This window comes from Agelaius tricolor, unplaced genomic scaffold, assembly GCF_023055355.1.
Source record: "Agelaius tricolor isolate 1412-34295 unplaced genomic scaffold, bAgeTri1.0.p SCAF_1, whole genome shotgun sequence".
NCBI lineage: Eukaryota > Metazoa > Chordata > Aves > Passeriformes > Icteridae > Agelaius > Agelaius tricolor.
Genome location: NW_027269261.1, coordinates 100,214,516 through 100,236,257, shown reverse-complemented (window position 1 = coordinate 100,236,257; position 21,742 = coordinate 100,214,516). Strand labels below are relative to the sequence as shown.

At 36.6% G+C, this 21,742-nt stretch overlaps 1 protein-coding gene across 1 annotated transcript in view; it reads right to left on the bottom strand.

Annotated features, from left to right (window-relative positions):
- EYS (eyes shut homolog) overlaps positions 1-21,742 on the bottom strand; it is a 791,734-nt gene that overhangs the window by 86,568 nt on the left and 683,424 nt on the right. Inside the window, exons 40-41 of the mRNA XM_071445583.1 lie at positions 20,047-20,155; positions 16,999-17,219 (exon numbers count right to left, since the gene is read on the bottom strand). Coding sequence (XP_071301684.1) covers positions 16,999-17,219; positions 20,047-20,155 — 330 coding nt within the window. The remainder of the gene's footprint in view (positions 1-16,998; positions 17,220-20,046; positions 20,156-21,742) is intronic.

Sequence of the window (21,742 nt, the reverse complement as noted above, 5' to 3'; positions counted from 1 at the left end):
AAAGATCTGTAATAGCTGAAAGCTTTGTAATAATTAACTCCTTCCAGAAAGCAAGAAGATAGTGAAGAGGGAAAAATGTTAATAATTCATTAAAAAAATCAGGATTATTGACACACTATCATTATAAATAATTGAATCAAGTAAGTCTCCCCTTGGTAACATATCCTTGAGGTGCTGGATTCTTGAACATATTGATGTGGCTCTGGGACATAATATTGATTAAATCATCATTATTAAATTATTAAGTCAGATTGGGAAACCAGGCCAATTTTGTACTCCTCTATGTGTTCATTCTTAAATAGGAAGGCCTGGGAATGTTTATTTGCAATTGTCCTCCTTGCACTGCATTAATTCAGAAGCCATTTTAAGCTGGACCACAAAATTGCTGGATTTCTTAAGCATGAGCTAGTATGTATTCAGCTAAGAGGGGGCTCTAAGGAGCACATCAAAGCATTGTACTTAGCTACATTAAATACATGTTAATGCCTAAAATATTGAAAGACAGATGTTACAGAAGTAGCTTGATATTAGTTTACAGCTTACAGCCTATCCCTGCTCTTATTCATCAGGCCTGCATGGGTCCCTTAGCCACTCTATGGTAAGGGTCGCAGGGTCATCTCATGGTGAAAAGACTTCTTTTTTCCAAAGGATGAATTCTCAGACTTCTCAGCAACACATACATTTAACTATGACTGCCATCACTAGAGGTACAACAGGTTTTGCCCTTTTCTTTGTTCCAGAAGTGGGAGGCAAGTGGATTTTTCTTTTTCCTGGTTTCACTAAGTTGACATCCACTGGTATGACACGCATAGCGATAGCAGCAAGCTAGTGGCACCACAGCAATTTCTGTCCTACAGAGAATTAATCTAGCTGTCAATTTTTACTTGTTTGCCCTTTTTTCCATCTCTTGTTGTACCACCCTTTCTCTTATCTTCTAGCTGGCTATACTCTGAAAGGAATAATTAAATTTGGACAAATTTTTAATCAACAGGACAGCAGTGGTTTTAGTAGTTCCCCCTCTACCCCAACTCTTTACCTTCTATCCCCAGAAACCACTTTAAAAGTTCAAGACATTTTTACCTATGATTCTGACTGCAGGTTCTTCATTGATTTCTGAGGGTGATCAAGACAAGTATGGCAATGCAAAAAAATGCCTTAAGAACTTTTACTAGGTTCTAATTGAGACACTGTTTTTCAGATTTCCCTCCTGTTGTTTTCTCTTCAGTTCTATAATACAGATCAATACAATCCAAAGTTATTCTGTGTGAGCAAAAACTGTTGAATGTTTCCAGCTGTGGTGCTTGATTAGATTTTCATTTCAGTGGTATAAATCAGAGTAACTCCACATAAGGCAAGGAAATCTCAGTACTCTCAAATGGTGTAATCTCAGATGTAAAACCAGAACAAAATTCCATTTTTCTCCTTTTTCAGCTGGCAGTGTTACATCCCAATCCTGCATCAGAAGATTAATCTCCTTTATATGTAAACACAGAATTGTACAATTACTAATTATTAACTAATAGAATATTTAGACAGAGAGGAATATGCTCTTAACATCCTCTGTCAAGAAAGATAATTGGAGATGCTGTCTGAAAGAATATCATCCTCTGTGACTCAGATATCAGTGCATAATTTCTGTTAAAAGGAAGATAATTTTTCTCAAGAAATGCTGATTGCAGGCATAAATTAGCTCAAACAAAAAGCAGGCTGGAGGATGAAGCATAGCTGGAATATGTTGATTTTATTTTTTAAATAACATAATGTGTTCCTGCACTTTATTCTTATGCCCATTCTGCTTTCAGAAATGAAAACTAGGTCTCAAGCCTAATTTCAATATTATAAACGCAAGATTAAAGAGTCTGTTTTCTGCACTGCAAATGAAAATAAAGTAGCAGTGCTGTGCAGGCTCTTGCCTATGTGCTTACACACCTCACTGTGAAAGAATACTTCCATGAACACAGCATTTCTCCTAAAGTACATAATTTGCTACATCTCACTGGGACTATCTGCATAAGAAATCCTTTATGGGAGTGAAGCAGCCTGATTGGTCCACACAGAGCATTCTTGGTTGTTGCATAGAAAGTGAAAGGAAATCAGGAGAGCACAGGGAAAAAACCCTCAGATACCACAGTAGTAGTGAAAAAAGAGGATACACTTGAATGGAAACAAGCAGCAATTTCCCATCTTTCCCATACACACAGATCTTGTCATGCCAATACTTACTAGGCTAAGCAGAACAGAATAATGTTTAGATGGAAGAAACCCTATATTTTCCTTATTGAAAAAATACTGCAATAAAGCTCAGAACAATAAGTGTTGGAGCAGTCACAGAAAATGGCACACCACTGGGTACTATTATTCCTTCTCTCCTGAGGTCTTAATCTAGAGTGTGATTTTTTTTTTGTTTTTCTTTTTAACAGCTGGAGATACATAAATGCAAGGGGAGGAGGGATGGAAGTTATAGGGGACAACATTCTAAGCATCTTAAAATATTTGCAAGACACATATCACAGTGACTAAATATACCCCAAGAGAGTATAATCTTTCTTTCTTTTTTTTTTTTCTTTCTTTTTGGTAAATCTCAGAGCATTTCAAATGTTAACTGACACAAGGTTTGTCAGAAGCTGAGTTTTTTTCTCCTCTCTATGAAATTTATTTCTGCAAGCTACTGCCAGTAGAAAGATGCTTTTATGAGAAGCAAATTGCTTGAATATGCTACTGGGGGATTTTCTTTCTCTGTACCCCCAGTTTTATTTAAATGTCATAAAGAGCTGGCTAAACCCAATTACTACCAGCTCTGCAGTGTCTTCCTTCAGCTCAGGTCTGTGATCTACTGCTTTTTGTCCAGAGGGGCTTTAGTGCTGGGTCCATTTCTCCGGCAGGGAGCCAGTGACACTCGAGCTGTAGGTGGCAGCAGCCCACAGCTCTTCTCTCTCACAGCCTGGTGAAAGCCTAAAACCAGCCTAGAGACACAGAGCAGTGTTTTACTCAAGAGGCAGCAGAACAAAATATGGTAATAAGGATTTTTCACAGCCAAGGATTGCAGGGTTTTCCTGGCAAAGAAAAGCAGTTTATGAAGCACCCATTTACTTAAGACTTTGTTTGTTTATTTGGTTTTTTTTTCAGTTTTTTTTTTTTTTTTGCCTTTTTTTTTTTTTCTGGAGAAAAGTGTTATTTTGCATACACAGGCCCTTGGACGGGGGCCAAATGTCTCCAGAGCATAAAGATGAGATTTGACACAAACCCAATGTTTCTCATTTTGTTTCCATTTTGATTTTTGTAAGTTGGAGCATTCTTGTGATGCTCTGTTTTTTGGGTTTGTGGCTCACGTTGCAGTGTTCTGGTCTAAGGAAAGCTAATTGCACATGTACCTGGCTTTGCAGCACAACTTGATAGAATACATATGTAATCATTGTCAAGGATATGAGAAATACATATATATTGCCCAAGTTACTAAAAACACATGTTATCAAGTCTAGCTTACAGAAAATGCTTGCCAATTTAAACATCCAGGAATTAGGAACTGCCCAATTCATACTAAAAAAGCCCACCCAAAAATATGGGCAAAAACATACTGATAAACAACATCAATATATAAGCATGTATACCAATTTGCCTACGAATATACCTTATAAATATATTTTCTCCTATATACATATTATAAAGATATAATAATACCCAACTGGTTTTGCTACTACCGAAATATTTACCCATGAAAAAAATTGATGGTTTAACTAAATGAGTAGGCAGATTAAAAAAACCAAAAAGATATGTTCATTTCAATTACCATTTTTTACATATTCTGCATCTAGCAAGATTAGTTCCTAACCACAAATGCCATCTTGTTCATATTAAATCACAGCATTTTACTATCAAAGTACAAAACAAACATCCTCTCATTTTAAAACTGAGTGTCATAACTCTACATCTGCTCTTAAATCATTGCCCTAGCTTTAAAAACCTGATTGAACATGAACAAGCACTATCCATAAATAAAGTGTCCAGATATTGAATCCTGCTCCATCTCAGTATTGACTCTTGCCTTGCTGTAGCTTCTTTGTAAAACATGCTCTCCTACAGATGGAATTCACTCGTCCTTGCTACTAAGTGAAACACAGCAGGACTCAGCATTTGCTGAAGCTGGAAACCAATGTTAGAATTCAGCCTTGAATTTTGAGCTGGCATAACTACCACTTAATAAATCTGGATGCTGAGTTTCAACACTTGTAAAGCTACAAAATATGCTCCTGATTGCTTTGTCTTTTTATTGCAGTTTAAGCATTCATACTAAAGTAACATTTCAATGTTAAAAATGTTTGTCCACTCCAAGAATTTTAATGCCTAACAATTAAATAGGTATCTGTGAAACAGTTTGTCTACCTCATTGTTCTTTAAAGCAGGGAAACAGTAATGATACTCAAAGACTGCAGCAGGATTTTAAATATGAGTGGCTACTTTTAACTTACTGCATGTTTATAAATTGCATTCTTGCTCTATCATCCCTGAAACAGTGACAAAGCAACGAGCTGTTAACTGTGTCCTGTGTCCCACTTCAGCTGTGCTTCATGGTTTAAGTGAATCTTAGGTAGGCAAATTTCACCCTGGGGAAGATGAGGGTATAAGAATTGTACTGCCTGAATCAGAAACCTAGAAAAAGCATCAGGAAAAGGAAATGGTTTGGAGCTCTTTTTCTGTGCATTCTCCAAGGTAGGGAGTGGGGGCATTTAGACCTTCTGACTAATTTACAGGTTTGGTATTAATCACCAGGGAGGATTTGTTGTTATTGTTGTTGTTGTTGCTGCTGTTTTTTAATACAATTTTTTGGATAATAGGAGAATACATTTGTATTAGGCATGATCTGAGAGGAAAAAGGAATTCATTAAATTAACAGCTCTAAATGTATCATAAAATTTGGAGTAAAACTGTCTTATGGACTGTGTGCCTGAAGGAGCAGAGTGGGAGATTTCAACCATTTGGCAAATTTTCACTTTAATTTCTCCATGAAATCTACTTGAGAAAAAGCTAAAAAGAGTTTAAAAAAAGTAATCCTCTTTACAAAACACAATTTATTTGTTAATGGTTCTTAACTGCAAATGATTTTCAGTTCAATTTACCCTAGGTTTTTCTAAACAGTTTGTTCTCTCCACTACATTAGTATTTTTTTCCAGGTAGTGACTCTGATCCATGTAACAATATCCTGAATGCTAATGAATGCAAAAAAAAAAAAATCTGGCTTGCACAAAATGAAAACATGATGAAAATGAGCTTAGTGTGAATTTTGGGATTTAAATCAATCTCTGAATATTTTGGTAAGATATGATGTCCATAATTAATCCCTGAAGGTATAGAGGAAAGTGCTTAAGTCTGGGTTAATGAACTACCATGCTTAGGCTCCAATCTAGAAATATTATGCAATATTTCTGGAAATGGTTTACAGAATGGAAAAATGAATGAATTATTGGGCATATCTGACAACTGAAATACAATCATGGTAACATATTATGTTCTACTGCAAAACAGAATAATTAATGGATATTATTCAGGCTACAGATAATAGTCTTCATGTTTTATTTTAAAACTTGAGCTCAAAATGCTAACCATTTGTAACTCAAAAGCCCTTGCTGTGAAGAATTTGTTTAGATTGAAAATCTCTGTTATTGATGATATACCATTCTCTAGCTTATTTCTGTGTATTTTCCTTGGTCTTTTCCAGACCTCATGATATGAATAATCCAGAAGTAAAAAAATTAATTAAAGCTGTAAATAGGAGCCAGCAGTGTGGCCAGGTGGCCAAAAAGGCCAAAGGCATCCTGGCCTGTAGCAGCAACAGTGTGGCCAGCAGGACCAGGACAATGATTGTCCCCCCGTACCTGGCACTGGTGAAGCTGCACCTTGAGTGCTGTGTTCAGTTCTGGGCCCTCCCTCAATACAAGAAGGACATTGAGGTGCTGGAGTGTGTCCAGAGAAGGACAACTGAGCTGCTGAAGAATTGGTCTAGAGAGAAAATCATAGGAAGAGCAGCTGTGGTAGCTGGGGTTGCTTATCCTGGAGAAATGGAGTCTCAGGGAGACCTTATTCCTCCCTCCAACTCCCTGAGAGGAGGCTGCAGTCAGGTTGGGGTTGGGCTCACCTTGCAGGTAGCAAGTGACAGGACAAGAGGAGATGGCTAAAGCTATGTCAGGAGAGGTTCAAGGCTATCAGTGCTCAGGAAATAACTGGAGATGGCACTTAGTCCTATGATCTAGTTGGCAAGGTGGAGATTGGTCAAAGGTTGGACTAGATGATCTTGGAGGTCTTTTCCAACCTCAATTATTCTATGATTCTAATTGCTAAGATTGTCACTGAGAAATATAGAAAAAAAGTATGTTATTTACAGGACAGCACTCATGCATTTTGAAGAAGTGCTGTTCTTTTATATTTAATTGATAGAATTCACTCCCAATGTACTCCAGTTCATGACTTTTTGGGATTTTACCTGTTTTCTCAGTGTCCTTGTCTTTGCAATTGGGGTGAGATATGAAATTTTAAAAATTGCCCTTAGCACCCTCACCAAAAATACACTGTAAAACCCAAAAGTATAATGAAGACAGGATGGTTTTGCAGAATGGAACAATACATATATAGCACAGTTATAGTCAGCATATAATTTGTTTTATTGCATACATATCCACATGCGTTTCTATCTGTGTTTTCACACAGATATTTATTACACACTTCACAAATTCCCCATGATTACAGCAAGCTCATGACATGGTGACTCAATAATGAAACTTCACTATCTATTAGTAGCTTTAAAGGCTGTTTGGAAACAGAAAAGTGATGTCATGACCAGAGCTTCTGAAACTGAAGGCTTACACATCCCTCTGCAATCCCAAGAAAATTTGCTGGGGAACGTAGAAAGAGAACTCCAATGTAAATAACAGTCATTGAAGTGATCAGTGATAATTGTGGTCTAAGTTGATGACGAGTGCTGAACCAGAACAGAGGTGACTCATCCACACTTAGTGCACATGAGGGTTCCTGAATGTTCCAGCCAGCAAAGCGAGCCTTGCTGCCGAGCTCCTCCTCAATTCCCAGCAGCTGGTCTTACTTGGCCAGATGCTCAGAAGGTCACAGGGCAGCAGTTTTGATCTGACAGTTCAGACAGCCACTACTAGATCAGTAAAGAAGGTGTCTGCTGTCTCTCCAGAGCAAAGACTCACCATCACACCCCAGCCATTGGACTGGGCCAGCTTGCCAGTGGAGCCCTTATGACTGGCAGTTTCAATAACTATTTAAAACAGAATTTCTGCCTCTGAGTAACTGGTTTCCATCTGTGATTTTCGCCTTGCAGCATTCTTGAGGTGCCTGCTCCCAATGGAATTTTTTAGAACCTGATCTCATTTAGTACTACAACCTATTCATGAATGTGAAAACCTGCTAGCACAAACATGTTCTTTTAGGTACACAGCAAAGTAAAGTATTCATTAAAGTACTCTACATGTTAACATATTCGGGCTTCATGTACAGACATGAGTAGGATGTCCAAAAACTCATATGACTATGACATCATGTATATGAAATATATATCCCATATTATCATCATGGTAATGAAATCAGGTTTCAGGGAGCAGTGGTGTAGTGATTTGTATTGTTCCACAACAATGCTAGACACCTCCACTAATTATGGAGGGAACTAGTGACCCAGGTTTTGTTCTGACTTCTACTGTGAAGTAACCTGAGAGAGGTCCTGGTAAAGGACAAAAGGATTTTTGTGGTTCTAGGGTCATTTTCCCTTCATATTTCCAAGGATACAGATTTCAGAAAACCAGCCTTCAAAAGTGGTTGTTTCATACATATTTTTTATCCAAGACAGTCTTTCCTGAAGAGCAATGTACTAATTTTCTAGCAAGACATCAGGTAATTCTTAAGTCTCTGGATGTTTTGAGAATAAAATAACATATTGATCTTCTATGTTCCCCTTCACTTCAGAGTAATACAGAACTTCTATAAGTTTTCTCTAGTGTTGTTAGTCTATTTCTAGAGTCCCATATTGTTGTTAGATTTCTAAAGTCCATACCTCCTTGGTGTATTCTCATGGCGGCAGATCTTCACAGCACAGACTCCTTCTTCTACATACTGTTCTCTCTCAGTTCAGGGCTCCTTCACAGCTCTCCCTGACTGGCTAACCCACCCCCTTTTATCCCAGTTATCTTCATTTGTCACAGCTGCAGCCCAATTAAGGACATTGCAGCTGCAGCCCATCAAGGACAACCGGGACCTCTGGGGCAAAGCCTCTATACAGATATTCAAGTACAATACATTTCCTCTACTCTAGTAAAAAAATAAAATAAAAGGTCCCTTCTTCACAACATGCAAGACCTAATATAACTGGAGCCAGTTGTGAGGAAGACAGTATAAGCACCTCATTCCAATGGGCTCTGAGAAAAAATTGAAGTACTAGTTACCTTTGCCTTTGAATAGTCAGCTGGATACTTAGGGATCTTTTGGCAGAATGTCTCCTCTATTTCTGTCTTTCTGCTTCCTAAAAGCTGTCTTTTAGCTAGGTTTGGCTACTTAAAAGACAGCTAATCTAAATTCATTATCTGTATACACATGGAGCATGAAATTCTCGTGACTATCATGGTACAGCTATGTATATTTATCTTTTCAGATGATCACAAAGTTGGCTAGTTTTATTAAATCCAAAAACCATGGTCTTCCATTAAAAAAACCCAAAACAACAAACAAACAAAATAAAACATTTTTTTATATTTCTAAAAGGCAAACTTAAATAAGTGCTTTCTGAGAAAGAAATAAAGTACAAAACCAAATCTGGTGTCATGATAACCATCTATATCAAGATGACACTTCATATCCAGACTTCTCAAATTCTATTTGAATACTAAGCATGTTCCTCGAAGCTAACAAGGTACCAAAGGCAAAGAAAGCTTCTCTAAAGCATAATCAAAACCTGTTCTGTTCTGTGACCTCTGATAAGCCTCACTGTTTTATTTCAATGATAACCTTCCAAGCAAGGTTTCAGAACAATGAAGTTCTAACCCATTCGACCTCCATTAACTACACTAGTGGTTCTCTGTCTGTAATTTTCAGTATGAAGTGTAGAAATCTATAGCTAGTAAGTAGGTGTGCATGTTAGGTCAGCAGCAAAGGAAGAAATGTTCTGACATGTATTACGGATACTGCAGATTATCTGGTGGTTTGACCACTTTCCTGGGCAGTGTGTTCCAATATATAAAATTTTGGTAAATTTTTTCCCCTAATATCCAACCTAAATCTCCCCTGCTGCAACCTGAGGCCATTTCCTCTAGTTCTGTCACTTATTAATTGGGAGAAGAGGGAAACACTCACCTTGTTGCAACCTACTTTCAGGTTGTTGAACAGAGTAATAAGGTCCCCACTGACACTAATTTTCTCCAGGCTGGAATGCCATGTCCACTGCCCTTCTCTGGACACACTCCAGCACCTCAGAGTGTCTTTCTTATAAGGAGGGCTCAAAACTGCACACAGGATTTGAGGTGTGGCCTCACCAGTGCTGAGTACAGGGGGACAATCACTGCCCTGGTCCTGCTGGCCACACGATTGTTGGTACAGGCCAGGATGCCATTGGCCTTCTGGGCCACCTGGGCACACCCTGGCTCATGTTCAGCTGCTGTCAACCAGCATGCCAGGGCTTTTATTCTGGGCAGTTTTCCAGCCATTCTGTTCCAAGCCTGGAGCTCTGCATGGGGTTGTTGTGACCCAAGTGTTGGACCTGACTCTTGTGTTACTGAACCTCACAAAATTGGCCTTGGCCCATGGATCCAGCCTGTCCAGGTGCCTCTGCAAAGCCTTCCTGACTTCAGCAGATCAACACTCCCACCCAGCTTGAAGCTCTCTGTGAATTTACTGAGGATGCAGACCATCCCCTCATCCAGATCATCAATACAGATATTAAACAGGACTGGGCCCAGCACTGAGTTGGGAGACCTCACTAGTGACTGACTGACACATGGGTCTAACTGTTCACCACCACTCTCTGAGCTTGGGTCTGCAGAAGAACTTATACTGAAAGCATTACCTATGTGGGATTTTGGAAAACCATTAGTTCAATGAATATGACACACTAGTCAGTTTTCATACATATATTACGTGATATACCTTATAGCAAACAGTCTGAGCTCTATTATTTGTCAGTATTAACAGTGAAGTGAAATTCTTGTTAAGAATCTGCACACTACTTCTCCAATTGGAGAAATTTGTATGAATAGTGTTTTGAGTATTTCTACTTATGCTTAAACATCTCATTTGCCTTGGAAAAGTATTCCATTAATTTTGCTGCTCTGTTGTATTTTAAAACTTCAAACTAGATACCCTTTCTGGAATTAAAGCTATCAGAAATGCTGATTTGGTTCTGCTGTAATTCGCAGAAATAATGCTACATAGAATTTCTAGGCATTCAGTCAAAACATTCCAAGATTACTGGTATAATAATGGCATTTACTGGTATTTCAATACCCCCAGTAAAATTTTAGCAATGGCAGCTTCTCTGATTTAAGTAAAATTCAATAGAGATTATATATAACATGATGTGTAAAAAAATTTGTGCACAGCCTGCACATTATCTAAAGAGTCAGGAATTTGAAGCCCTTTATATTTTGATCCTTGATTTTCTTACGTGCACTGTTTTCAGTGTGCCACTTTTCACACTAATCGGATACTAAATCTGTGGATCTGAGAACATAAAAAATTGATTTTCCCACAAACATTTTTAAGAGAATCACTACAATGCCACCTAAATTAAAAGCAGAATGCTTTATGGTTTGAATATCACTTTTTCTAACTTGCTTGTTTTGATTATTTTTCAATTGTCAGAATTTGTTATTACAACAATATTTCTAAGATAAAATTATGTTCAGAAGCAAACAAATTCTGAAGAGAGTACCTCATTTTAATCACTAGTTCTATATTTTAAAGAAGTTCTATATTTTAAAAATGCTTATTTGAAAAGAATAGCAGTTCAATACTAGTATATCCAACAAAATTTATGATTTTATATTTTGCTGTGTTCCCATACATTATCATCATAAACTTTCCTGAGGTCTTATAGATGTTTTGTTTAAAATCTAAAACATCATCACTTAATGCTGTCAGCTTAATGGAATATGGCTTTGATTTCTTTGTCAAATCTTTCCTCCATGCTACTATAATCTGAGGAATACAATGTCCAAGAAATTAAATATGATAAAATGGGAATCTATTTCTGATGCAAAGAGTGAGACACATCTGGTTCAATTAATTCAGTCTTGAAACAGATATCCTAACAAAACTGTAGATTAGAAAAATTTACTGTTTAATCTTCAAGGGCTAGAAGGCATTAAATTTTAGTTTTCTGTTCTTATTTAACAAAAACTAATGTAGGAGAAATTAAGATTTTATCCAGAAAAACAATGTGCAGAGTTTTTATACAGGACTTAACCCAAATTAATTCCTTCCACCAGAAAGATCAATCTAGGTAAGTGAATTCTCTACCTCTTTACACTTAGTGTTAGGAAAACTAGAAATGAAATTTTTCTTTTTGACTTATTTGACTTTCTTGTGAGAATACAATGAAACAAACACACATCCAGCTGGATTTTTGGTCATTATGGAATTATCTTTCAGCCTCCTCAAAACTTTTATTTCTTGATAAGAATGGCATTAATTTTTCCAAAGATCATGAGAAACCAAAAAGGATGAATAATCTCTCTTCCAGAAAAAGGAAACAGCTTGGAAATAGATGTAAATTAATTATTCTATTCTCCAAAATCAAATTTGAAGTAATAGAAAAAAGTAATAGATTTCCAAATGTAAATCTCTTAAGTACCAAACTCCCACTAAAATATCTAATCTCATAAAAAAAGCAGGACCCCAAAAAATCAAGTCTCCCAACTAGTCGTCCTAAATAATGGTATGTGTAAGCATGAATCATCATCATCATCACCATTATCATCATCCCAACATCCACTTCTGGAGTTGTAAAATGTGGACATCTTTGGTATTGAGAGATCTGCCTAAAAATCACCCCTTGAAAAGGCACAGTAGTTTATCTTCTTCATACAGATCAGCATGCATAACTGCATTTGTTGAAATTTCTGAAAAGTTATAAGGGTAAACAACTCCCATCTGGAAATTTTCTTCATTTGAAGATCAACTAAGATGAATTTTAATCCCTTTGGTTAATCTTTTTGCAAAACCTGAATATGGTGGAACTTAAAGTACTAATTCTGAACTTAAAATGGGTGTTAACTAGGATTTAGATTGGTAAAAACCCCAAAAAATGGATGTTCTAGCTAATATATTGGCCTGAGTCTCCTAGTCTACAAAACACATCTATAAAAAGCTTATTGATATATGATAAATTCCATTATTTATGACTAGCTGGTACCTTTCTTACCCAAAAACACCTACAACTAAAGCAGTGAGAGAAAATCCATGAGCAATTCTAAAAATTTGACCTGCCATACTCTTTCTAGTTTTGGAGAAATGCTTCAGTGTTCCTTAGTTTGAAGGAACCTGCATATTCTAGGGTAACAATTCTATCTTTAGGTCAAAAAACACACAAACCAGATTTTTCAAGCTGGAAGCAGACTGCAGCTCTGTGCTAAAAATGTGAGAAAATAATTAATAAAGGCATACAAGCCTATCTTTAGATTAATACTTTCAGCTGAAACCTACACAGTTTTGGCTTATGGGCATAAGCAAGCATAAATGCATTTTTGGCACATGGCTGGAAAGGGATCACCAGGATTAGCCTTTGAAAGGAAAAAGGAGATGTAAAAAGTTTGCAAAGAACATTTTAGTGTCTCCAAGGTCTACAGTTTAAGGTCTTTCTTTTTTCTCCTAAAAATTCACATTTCTACTTTAAATTGATATTCAGGATATATACTAAAAGGACACCACAAAATTTGTTAAATCACTTCATCTGCTCTCCTCATCATCTACATCATAAGATTGTCTATCACTTAACCATGTTCAACCATAAAATTATCTTGTTCTTACAAGCTAACCTAACCCTGAACTCATTCTCCATTTTTTTTTTCTAAAAGACATTCAAAAGGTTATCAGATGAACTTTAGAAAAGAGTTTGGATGAAAATTTTCATTTAGTGATCTGTTCTTAGAGGCTAAAGAGGAATTGCATGATTTCCAGAATGCAGAAAACAGGCAATTTCTGAAGTATGCTTTAGAATATGTATTTCTCTATTTATAGATAAAAAGGTACTATTCAAATGAGACCAACATATCTAGGAAGGTATCTCTTATATTATTAGGATATTAAAATTGAAAATTTAAATTCCTCATATATTTTGTTGATTACAGCATACATGGCAGCTGAAATCTGAAGATAAGTGTCTCTCTATTGAAATTTATTGCTAATTGAGTTTGATTTTTCAGTCTTGGTTAATTGATTAACATTAATGGACCCATCTGCTGCATCAATACATGGGGAATAACAACAGTACGAATAATCACTGTGAGAATAGTTTGAGACACTGCAAACATGATTGTTTGTGGGAGCAATTAACTTTGTGATTGCATTCTACACTATAAAAGCTAAGCTTGTGTATGTTTACATTTTTTGAATCTTTATAAAATTTAAAACAAATGCATGAATCAATTGCTACTAATGTAGTAGCTGACATAATTGTCAAATCATTGGTGAGGAAATTTTGTGAGTTTATTTCCCACACACAGATGTGTCTTCTTAATTAACACTAAGCTTGGTTTGCAACATCTGGTTCATATGATCAGGGGGCCACACAGAATATTAAGAGCTTCCTAGGTTAATCTTTCCATGCCCATTTCAAACACATCCAAATCCAATGAGCTTTGTATGCCACAGAATTATGTGGCATCAAACCCTTAAATTTACACAATAGTTGCCATTTTTCCCCCCTCTGAAATTATTCTGGAATTCTACCTTAGCATAAAGTTAAAGTGCTGTAAAAGAGCTAGGGAACTTGGAAAAGTGTTTTTTAAAGGAGTAGAGCACTTCTATAGTTAGACTGTTTTGGTTTTTAATCTAATACATAATGACTATGTAAAGAATTAAAAATTTAGATTTCTATTGAAACATTCATCTGATGAAACATATGTTTAAACACTTTTGAAACCAATGGATTTTGGTCTGTTGTGCAGGCTTTGGCTGGGATAGAGTTAATATTGTACTGGTGGGGAGCTGTGTTTTACATTTGTGCTGAACATTGGATTGATAACACAATCAAGGCCTTTCTGCTCCTCACCCCCCCCACAGCAGTGCAGAGGCTGGGGCAGCAGAAGGAGTTGGAAGGAGACACAGTTTACCCCAACTGACCCAAGTGATGTCCCAGACCATATGGCATCATGCTCAGGGTATCAAACAGGGGGTAAGAAAGAGGAAATGAGGCACATTTGGAGTTACATTATCTGCCGTCCCAAGTCACCATTACCCATGCTGAAGCTCTGTTTTTCTGTCACCATTGCCCTGCCTAGACAATTTAGGGTTGTGTCTGGCCCTTGTTCCCCTTTCTGAACTTGATCCTGATCCCCTACCAGTGGACTGATGTCCCAGTCCTGCCTCAGCATGTCACTACACCCAGAGATATCCCCAAAGTCCAAAGGCTGGGTCTGTCCTGATGCCCTACCTGGTGCAAAGTCTTGCCCTGACAAATGCCAGGGGAACACCTGATACAACCAATGACCAGAACTAAGGGTCAGCTGCACCCTGAAATTTTGTGTCTGAAAACTAGGTACATTCTAATCCCTGTCTTCTTCTACTAAAATGATAAAGAATATTTTCCCCGTTCAAATAAATTTCTTTTGCATAATTATTGTAATTAATGGGTTGAACACTACAGTAGTATTTTTTTCTCTAATGATGAGAAAAGGCAAGTAAATATCTTTTCAGAACCACTGTAAAAAATGTTTCTTAGAAACACACCTCTCTATACTCAGCAATATGAGTTGACAAACTCCAGTCTTCCTTAAAAAAACATGACACAGATATTTGCTACGTAATACTTCATGGTCTTTTAGAAGCAAACCCACTAACTAGTTGCCAAGCACCTGAAGAATCAAATGCAATGAAAATTATCAGTTTTTATTTCTTTTTGCCATTAAGCAGTGTAATTGAAACACCTGGCAAAAATCTTGCTATGACACCAGATAGTTCCCTCATCACTCTCACGTGTGACTCCCATCACGTCCCACGGATATATGTCCAGTTGATTTAAAAACTCTCTAATCTGATTATCATCCACCAAGTGTAAATCTTCCTTTCTTCAGACTTTGTCCTACAGGAGAGGAATAGGATTCCTGGAGCCCAGTTATCCATAAAGACTACGGCAAAGAAGGCACCTCAGTCTTTCCTGAATCCTTTGTCACCAGGATTTTTCCCCATTCAGCAGCAAGCCTACATTTTCTGAGGTCTTCCTTTTGCTGCTGATATCCTTGTAGAGGCTTTTGCTTTTGCTCTGCCCATCCCAGCCAGATCATTATCCAGAAGGGCTTTGGCTTTCCAGCTCCATATCTGTGGAGCTGGATTTTTTCTCTGTACTCTGTCCAGATCACCTGGACATGTTTCTATCTCTTGTATACTTCTTTTTAATGTTTGAGTTTTGTCAGAAGCATCTAATTAATCTGTTCAGCCTTGCTGACAGTTGATTTCCTGCTTATTAGATTGAATAATTCTTGGGTTTGGAGAAGGTGATCCCTGAAAATCAGTTGGCTGTTGTAGAAAATCATGAAAACTGTGCTACTGAACAGCCACTTATCCCTGGTTTGCACATACCCAGTCTTCCATGACACCTCTGGGCAGAAGAGAAGTGACCTATTTCAAAACAAAAACATTTCTGAAAAGGGCCCAGGCCAGCAGCTGGAAAACAGAAAAGCAGGAAATAAATCCAATCCTCATGAATTATTCAGGACACAAATTCAAATGAAACAGTATTCCATAATGGCAGCTGACAGGCCAAGCAGTAGAATGGCAGAGATACAGTAAAAACCAACAGAGAAAAACCAGATTCATTACTCCAAAGTACACACTCAGTTTCATCAGACTGGTAGGCAAATTGTGTGTTTTCATAAAACTGCCTTGCTTTCATTTGTGCTCTAGTCAAACAAGACTTAGAGATCAAAGACCTGTTTTGTATTTTTTGTGTGCTCATATCAATCAAGAGGCAGAGAAGTCCCTCAAAAATTTGTTCAAGATCTCCTCAATCAAAGAAACACACAGTGGCCTAGAACATCAAAAGATCTTTAAATTGTTCTGTTCAGCATTTGCCTTGAAGTGAAGTACAATTTTTTAATAATTTGGCAGCTACTTCATAAATTCAATAATTTCTAAACAGAAATGTGTTTCTAAATGTTGAGTTCCTGAGATAATGATCAAGTTGCTATGGCTGAAAAAGTTACTGTGCTCCTACTGAACCATCATTCAACTGAACCATTATCCTCTGTTTTTTTCACTCATGTCTCTTTCAGACTCCATTTCCTCTTTCAGCATAATGCACCTTAGCTTTCAAAGGTTTTTTGACAGCATCTTTTCACATATGCTGAAGGTCAACAAGAAAGTCACTTGTTAGTGTTTCCATAGCATGATGATGAACATTTGCACTCAGGAACACACCATGAAAATGTGTGAGGGTACACAACTAAGATATGGAGTTGTTAGGAAAAAGAATGACCTCTTATGTGCCTTCTGTCCAAACTGTCTATAGAAAGGTTCAGATTTAGTTTTGTAGCAGTACTGATCTGGTTGGTTGCAAAGGAACTCTGCCTTCAACAAAATGTATATCCTGTGTGGACAATGTCATTATATTTTATATCACTTTTCATGCAAGCAAATAAAGTGTAACATCTCTCTGGCTGGCATGAAGATGCCACATTTTCTATTTGAAATTATCAGGACAAAAGATTGGTGATTATTTCATTACAGAGAAAATTATAGTAATTTTTCATCAAGAATGAATGATAAAATGGGTAAATAAATGCCTCTTACCTAGTGCAGGTCCCCCCATTGTGACATGGATGATAATCACATATTGGAACATTGCAGTTCTCAACATTCCTTCCTTCAAGAGCCTCATCTATGATGAACAACTCTTTGTGGTTGACTTGAAAATCCCTAATGCATCCTTTAAAGCCATATATCTGCCCAGCACATCGATGAACCTCCTCATGAACAGGAACCTTTCCAAGGAAGATTGATCCAAAGTTGATCTGCAGAAACAAAAAGAGACTTGTCAGAAAAAATATGATTTGTGATGTTATTGTAAACAATGAAAGAACAATAGATACTGATAAAGGAAATAATCATTACTTGAAGATGAGCAAAAACTCTGATGCTTTCTGAAGTGATTATTTTAAAAAATGTTCTCTTTTTTTTTTTGTTTTTGAATAATCCTTACCAAAAGGATGGTTTAATTTGTTTTCATATTTTCAAATATATAAGACAACATACTTTCCACAAAACCCAATTTGGAATTCTCAGCCTCAATGACAGTGAACATGGTAAGTTTTTTACATAGATACCCTCATCCTATATGATGAGTTGAACATTCATGGCTGAAGTTTGGTGCAGGAACACAGGACAAGCTGTAGACTTGAAGACATTTCCTTTAGGACCTGGGACCTATGGGATCTCAAGATAAGGGGAATACAGAAAAAATATTTTAGTTTTTTAATGAGTGACAGAAAACAGACTGCTATACTGAAGCCCAAGGGGGAAAAAAAAGAAAATTTTCAAATTTCCAAAAGTCTAGAACATTCTTATAATGCTGCAAAGAAACAATCACAACTTTTTCACACAGGGTCTGGCCACATCATATTAGTGCTCACTATGGTAATTCCTCTGTTGCCTGACCTAGGATTCAAGCCCTTAATCATCACATATAAATGATCTGTGGCTCATTTAACACTCTGAATTCCACTCCTCAAGCTAATTCCTGACTTTCTGGAATTCTGACATGGGACTACATCACTCCTGAGTTCATTTGCTAAGTGCCTGCCAATTCTTAGGAATTGAAAGAAAACTAAACTTGCATCACACAATGATGCATTTATTTGTACTATACCATTAGTCCAGAAAGAGGGTGACACCTAGCCCCCTCAAGTCAAGAAATTGGAATCAGAAATTATCACAGCATATGTAAAACATGTGAGGGGGTAACTTATAGTGAAGAGGCCGTTCGCTATCATATTCAGACACCTGTTAAGAAATAGAAACAGGAGGAAAACATCCCATTGATTTATCTGGAATTCACACATCCATATGATTTTTGCTTTGTTGTTTTCAGTATTACTTTTATCAGTCCTGGAGCTATGTTGACAATTTCAAGTGAAATTTTTGATAGAATGAATGTGAATACTGCCAGATATTCTTCTACTCAGCGTCTTTCATTCTGAAGTGAAAAAGAAAAACACCTACTTCCTTTAGAGCATGGATAAAATTATATCAGATTTTTCATACCAAAGGAATTCAAAGACACTGGCTCTGCACTTGTTGGATTAATTTCAGATCACTTGACTTTATCCCCTTTCAAACAAAGCTATGAAACACCGCAGTGATAGACAAGATTTGTAAGTAGTGTTTGCAAACATTTTCTCTCTGCCTGTGAATCTCTTTCAAGAAGTAAGCAAAGCATTGGACTGCATGACAAAGTATCTGTGATTAAGAGCACTGTTTTTAACACTCCACTGGCAAAGCAATCTCCTTTATTATCTGGCTTATTTTACAAAAGCACTAACCTTGGGGACAGATCCAGTGTATCACAGAACAACTTCAGTAGGCTTTGCTCTGTTTCTAGCACCACTGGATTTTCTCATAACGTATTTGATTTTCAAGCTCATGTTACTACACCATAATATACATTCTTTCTATAAAGGTCCTGTTCTGAATTTAACTGACTTAACCAGAATATATTTTAAGGAGGCACAAAGAAAAAATTCCTGAAAGTCTTATTAATAACATAAAAGGTTTAATATAGCATTATATCAATAACTTATGGAAGACTTATGTTTAACTTTTCAAATACTAATTTGAAAATATCCTTCTTCACTTTTAGCCTGAGTAGTGAAAAGGATTATCTTGGGCAATAATGGGAAGATATTCATTAGACCTCTTAGAGATAAGAAATGTCTTTTTATTCTTTCTTTGATTGTGTACTTTGTAAATAGAGGTTCTGGGAGATTAGGAGCAGATCTGTAAAGTGTAACAGTTAGTCATGAGGATTTGACATTCAAACTTCATACCACACAAGGGAAAAATTCTGTTACAAACCAGCAGTGCGTACTGTGAGATGCACATCAAGATTAGCATCTCTAAAGATAACTGACCTGTCTTCAAGTGAACAAACTTATAAAGCAAGATGTCAATCACAGTTCAAATTCTTGTCTAAAAATGTTCAAAAATGTTTCATGCAGAAATAATCTTGTGATGAGAGAATGCATAAAAAAGGCAATAAAATGAAGACAAAGAATAACTGAAAAATTCAAGATTTGGGAAAGCTGGCCTCTTTTCCATTCAGAATGAGTCTTCTGATACCAGTTTCAAAATGGAGACAGATATTTTCACAATACTATTCAGACACCAAGTCCTAGCAAAAATACTGAAACCAAAATAAATCACTGATGATTCATAACTGTCCTCCACTAGACAGTGTAGCTTGCAACTAAAAAGTAACTAGAATTACTGCTTAATAATATCTGAATTGTTTCTTATAACCCCTTGGCCTTAGGTAAATGACACTGCTAATATACTTTTTCTAAACTCTCATAGCATCCATGTCCTTTTATGGACTTTGTGCAGCAGGCATAGAGGCTTTAGAGTCGAATAAAAGAAGAAATTAATGGATATGTTGTGGTTGCTGGATGCAAAAACACCTATTAGAAAGAAAGTAAGTTGATATAATGATATCTGAAGAGGAATTATATTTCCTCCTTTAGAAGAAGTTAGAATATACCTTTTCTCCTTTGGAAATAACTGTAGTGCATATGCTGAAGAAATGTTCAAAGCAAATAGCTATTTTTTGATGTTTTGCAGACTCACCTGAGATGCTTGATGTGAGAAGGAAAGTCTGTGCTGTACAGGGGGGTTTCCATCTGCAGCCACTTCAATCATGCAGTAACCTTCAGGACTGCCCACAGGCAACATGTAGCTGTAAGGAAACAGGAGATCCCATTGCTGCTTATCCTGTTGGTCACGGAGTATTCAAACCTCACATGGCAAAGGTAAAGTGAAAGAATGTTCATACTTCCAAAAAGTATGAAAATCTTTGGACACTACTAATTTCAGTTTCATAGCTATTGAATTACCCAGGAGACAAAAGATGCAAGTTTCATCAACTAACATCCCTCTTCTGTTTCCTTTCTTGCTATTCTTGACTAGTGTTTGAAATATATACAGAGAAAAGAAGAAAAAATCTTTAAATATTTAAGTGAGTATTGATAAATTTTAAGTGCTAACTGTGGTTGACATACAATCTCCCTAGTATCCTCTGATTGTTGGACAAGTGACATCAACATTGAATGATGCTGAACAGCCTGGGTTGAAATTTCTTTTTCCTGACCTACAGAGGGAACATAAATGGAATAAGAAATGAAAGGCTGCATACCTCTGAGCAGAAAAATTACGCTGCGAGGCAGTTATCACTACTTGGAAACTGTGTTAGTGCAAACTCTGGTACTGAGCCTCAGAGATAAAGAAGATTGTAAGATTAAGGGAATTTGTGTAGTAAATACTACTGAAAATTCAATAAAACATGGAGAATTTCAGCCAAATCACCATAATTAGGTTTCTGGGGTACAGCTTCTAACAACAATGTTACATTTTTATGTAATATTTCACAAGTGCTACACAATGAACTTTAAAAAAGTTTCTAAAAAAAATTAACATATTTATATGGACTACCAAATTTTCCATTTCTTTTAGCTGAATAAATGGTAAAGGACAATAATAGGAATCTCAGAAATTGTTTTTTGTTGGGATAGATGAAGTTTTATGTTATGCAATATACATATGAAAGAGTTAAAATATTTTAAAGCCCATTATGATCTGTACATTAGAAGCATTACTAATCATGGAAACTACTTCAGCATTGATAAGGACAAATTTACTCCTGGAGAAAACACATCAAGATGTACCATAGTCTCAAATGGTACCTTTTTATATATCACCACCTGGTGATTTATTCCAGGTGATGCCTTGAGCTTTGTGCCTCTGCTTCTGTTTCTAAAGTCTTACTATTTCATCCTTCTCTCTCTAGATTCATTATGAAATCTCAGAAGTTGCTGGGAACATTGTATTGACATAAATGGATTTAGTATTTTATAGTATAGGCCCCAATGAATATTTAGAAATTCACTGCAGTGATTTCTGAGTGAGTAGTGCAAAACCAGTGCATTTACTCACTCACCTTACAGCCAGAACATCCACATCAGCACCTGATGCTTACATATTAATAAATCCCACCTTTCCACTGGTTATATCACTGCTGGTTCACAGCTAAATCAGTCAATACTAATTCATTGACTTTCCACTGTACTCCAATGCATGGGGTTGAAATGTGCTAAATTATTTCTACCTCTTAAGTATGCAACACATTTCTTATTTTTGAATCTTTCTTTAAAAATCTGGGATATTTGAATGGCATTTTCTATTATCACCCTCTGAAATGTGATCTAGACCCCTAGACTATTTAAATGAGTTTGAAAAATACTCATTTTTATTTATAATTTCAGGCTAA